At 69.2% G+C, this 2,928-nt stretch overlaps 1 protein-coding gene across 1 annotated transcript; it reads left to right on the plus strand.

Moving 5' to 3' along the window:
• Positions 1-926: 926 nt before the first annotated feature.
• Positions 927-1,905, plus strand: PHLDA2 (pleckstrin homology like domain family A member 2). Its single transcript, XM_032414533.1, has 2 exons — positions 927-1,387; positions 1,600-1,905. The coding sequence occupies exon 1, from the start codon at positions 981-983 to the stop codon at positions 1,374-1,376; it is 396 nt and encodes a 131-aa protein (XP_032270424.1). The 5' UTR covers positions 927-980; the 3' UTR covers positions 1,377-1,387; positions 1,600-1,905.
• Positions 1,906-2,928: the final 1,023 nt, after the last annotated feature.

Raw genomic sequence — 2,928 nt, forward strand, 5'->3', positions numbered from 1 at the left:
CCCTTCTGCGACTCCACCCCCACCCCCACCCCTGGGAACCAGGGAGGAGCCAGCCATCACTCCTGCTCCTATAAACCCTTTAAAGGAAGAGAGTAAGTAAAAAGCCTGTCCGCCCGGCTGGAAGGCATGACTCAGCTGCCCCCTCCGCCCTCTCCAGGCTGACCCTCCAGCCCCAGCAAGGAGCTTTCCGCACCCACAGGGCCTTCCCCACTGGGCTGTGCAGGCGGTGGGGGTCGCCCCCTGCCAGCCGCCAAGAGGGCGCAGGAAGGACAGGCCCTCAGGAAGGGAGGGAGCTCCCTCACATTTACTGAGCGCCGAGGGGTGCTGTTCTAGCACTTTCCATATGTTCTGTAATCTAACAAAAGTGTTACTGTCCCCATTTCACAGAATAGAAAGCAGGCTCGCAGCACCTGCTCTCGGTGTCGGCCTGGGCGCGGAGGGGGTGGGGGGAGGACGGAAGGTCCTGCCACGGGCGGCCCGCGGGGGTGAAGGTGGGAGAGCAGGCCGACTGGGCAGGGCCATCGGAGGGTCTCCACGGGAAGGGTCCTCAAGGAGTGGGATCGGCCGCGAGCCCTGGAGCGCCAGGACTAGCTGCTGGGGTGCCTGGACGGTGGGGGTCCCGGCCCCGCCGACTCCCCGCCCGGGGCCGACCCCGTCCCCCTGCGCTTCCCGGAGCTTCCCGGCCGTGAGTCACCGCGGGCAGGGCCGGCCGCAGCGCATTCCTCCGCGGGGCCGGCGTCCGGGGCGGGGTGGGGACCGCGAGTCACCCCACGGGAGGTCCAGGAGCGGAGCGGGAGACCTCCGGCGGCCGCGGGCGGGCGGGGGCGTGGTCTCGGGCAAGGGGGCGGGGAAGAGGGGCGTGGTCTCGAGGGGGCGCGGCGGGGGCGGGACCGAGCGCAGGCGGGGCCGCATAAAGGCGGCGCCGGGTCCGCCTGGGCGCATCGCCCGCGCCGCCGCCGCCCGAGCGCGCTACCTGCGACATGAAGACGCCCGGCGAGGTGTTGCGCGAGGGCGAGCTGGAGAAGCGCAGCGACAGCCTGTTCCAGCTGTGGAAGAAGAAGCGCGGCGTGCTCACCCCTGACCGCCTGCGCCTGTTCCCCGCCGGCCCCGGCGCGCGCCCCAAGGAGCTGCGCTTCCACTCCATCCTCAAGGTGGACTGCGTGGAGCGCACCGGCAAGTACGTCTACTTCACCATCGTCACCACCGACCGCAAGGAGATCGACTTCCGCTGCGCGGGCGAGAGCTGCTGGAACGCGGCCATCACGCTGGCGCTCATCGACTTCCAGAACCGCCGCGCCCTGCAGGACTTCCGCAGCCGCCAGGAGCGCGCCGCGCCCGCCGCGCCCCCGGAGCCCTGGCCGGCCCGCGCGCCCTGAGCGCCGCCGCGGTGAGTGCCGGCCGTCGGGGGGGTGCTCTGCCCCGTCGCGGGGACACCGTCGAGAAGGAGACACGCGACCGCGGCGTGTCTGGGCGCGCGGCCGGAGCCGTCGGGCTGGCTCCGGCCGCGTCGGGGCCCTGGGGGACCCACTGGGCCCGACCCGGACCCGCTCGGTCCCGGGCTGAGGCCCCGCTCCCTAACCGCCTCCTCCTCCCCCACAGGAGCCGCGCACTGGACGAGTCGGGCCCGACGCGGGGCCGCGCCGGCAGGAACCCCGGGGACTGCGGGGGAAACCTGGGCGGGCCGCCCACCCGCTGACCACAGTGAGGACAAAGGCCGGGAGCCGTGTCCCTGACCCACGCAGAAGGATCTTCCCATGAGGAGCCACAGAGCCTCGGCCCGCTGAGCGGGCGCCTTAAATTATCAGACTATCTATGTATTTATTTTGATGGTTGTCATGGAACCGTCTGTCTTAATATTTCCTTTTTGCATCAATGTGTTCATTCCAAATAAACTGCTTGATCTGTTCCCTTTTCTACCAGCCCAGGCGTGGTGCGGTGAGCTTCCTGCGGGGCGGGTGGGCGGCCCTTTCAGTGGGTGTAGGGGTGGGGGTGGGGAGAGCCGCCACCCTGGCGTCTGAAGGGCAAGGGGAAAGCACTCTGAATGAGCGCGGCGTCATCTGCTGGGCCCTGTTCACACCCGCCTTGCCAAGCAGCCTCTCCCGAGGCTGGGAAGTGCCCCGAGGTTTGGCCCCAGCTGACTTCTGCTCCTGGGTGTGCCTCGGAAGGACGGAAGGACGGAAGGACGGGGCCAGTGCTTACTCAGGGAGGTCGCTCACCAACTGCCTCATTGAGGTCAGTGCCCCTCCTCCGCCGAGCTGCTCCTGCCCGGGGCGACCCCAGCGGCCCCCACCACCCACATGCCACCTGTCCAGCAGCCCTCCGGCCGGAAGCCCTCAGCCCTCTGGGTGCCTGCCGCGCCGTGCTCCCCTTGACCCCACCCCACCCCATGGCGGGGCCGCGGCAGCTTCAGGCGATCCGGCACCCGCCGTGTGGGACCGGTAGGGCGGCGGTGCTTCTGGGCGGGTGAGGGGAGGCCCGGCCGTTCCCGATGGCCGGCAGCTTCCGCCCTCCCTGCCCGGCCGCCTCTGGGCTGGGCTGAGACACTGTGTCCAGGGCTGCCCCGTGGGGAGGACTCGGGAGGTGTGTTCCTCCAGCCGGAAGGTCCCCTGGTGATGAGCAAGCCAAAGGACAGAAGAATAGGACATTGTTCTCGGCCTGTTGAGGGAAACTTCATTTCGGGGACCTTTCTGGCGGAAAGAATGCCACATGTGGGAGGCAGTGACGTGGGGAGTGAAGGACCAAAATTGGGCCCTGATGTCTGTCACTCACACTGGACCCAGGGGAGCCCTATGGGCCTCCTCGCTGGGTCCCAGGGCTGACTGGGGAGGGGCTGCCCCTTTGCTGGGAAGCCAGAGGAAACCATTCCTTGCGGGGCGCCTGGGCGGCTCAGTCCCTTCAGCGTCTGCCTTCGGCTTGGGTCATGATCCC

This window comes from Phoca vitulina, unplaced genomic scaffold (assembly GCF_004348235.1).
Source record: "Phoca vitulina isolate PV1807 unplaced genomic scaffold, GSC_HSeal_1.0 scaffold16, whole genome shotgun sequence".
Classification (NCBI taxonomy): Eukaryota; Metazoa; Chordata; class Mammalia; order Carnivora; family Phocidae; genus Phoca; species Phoca vitulina.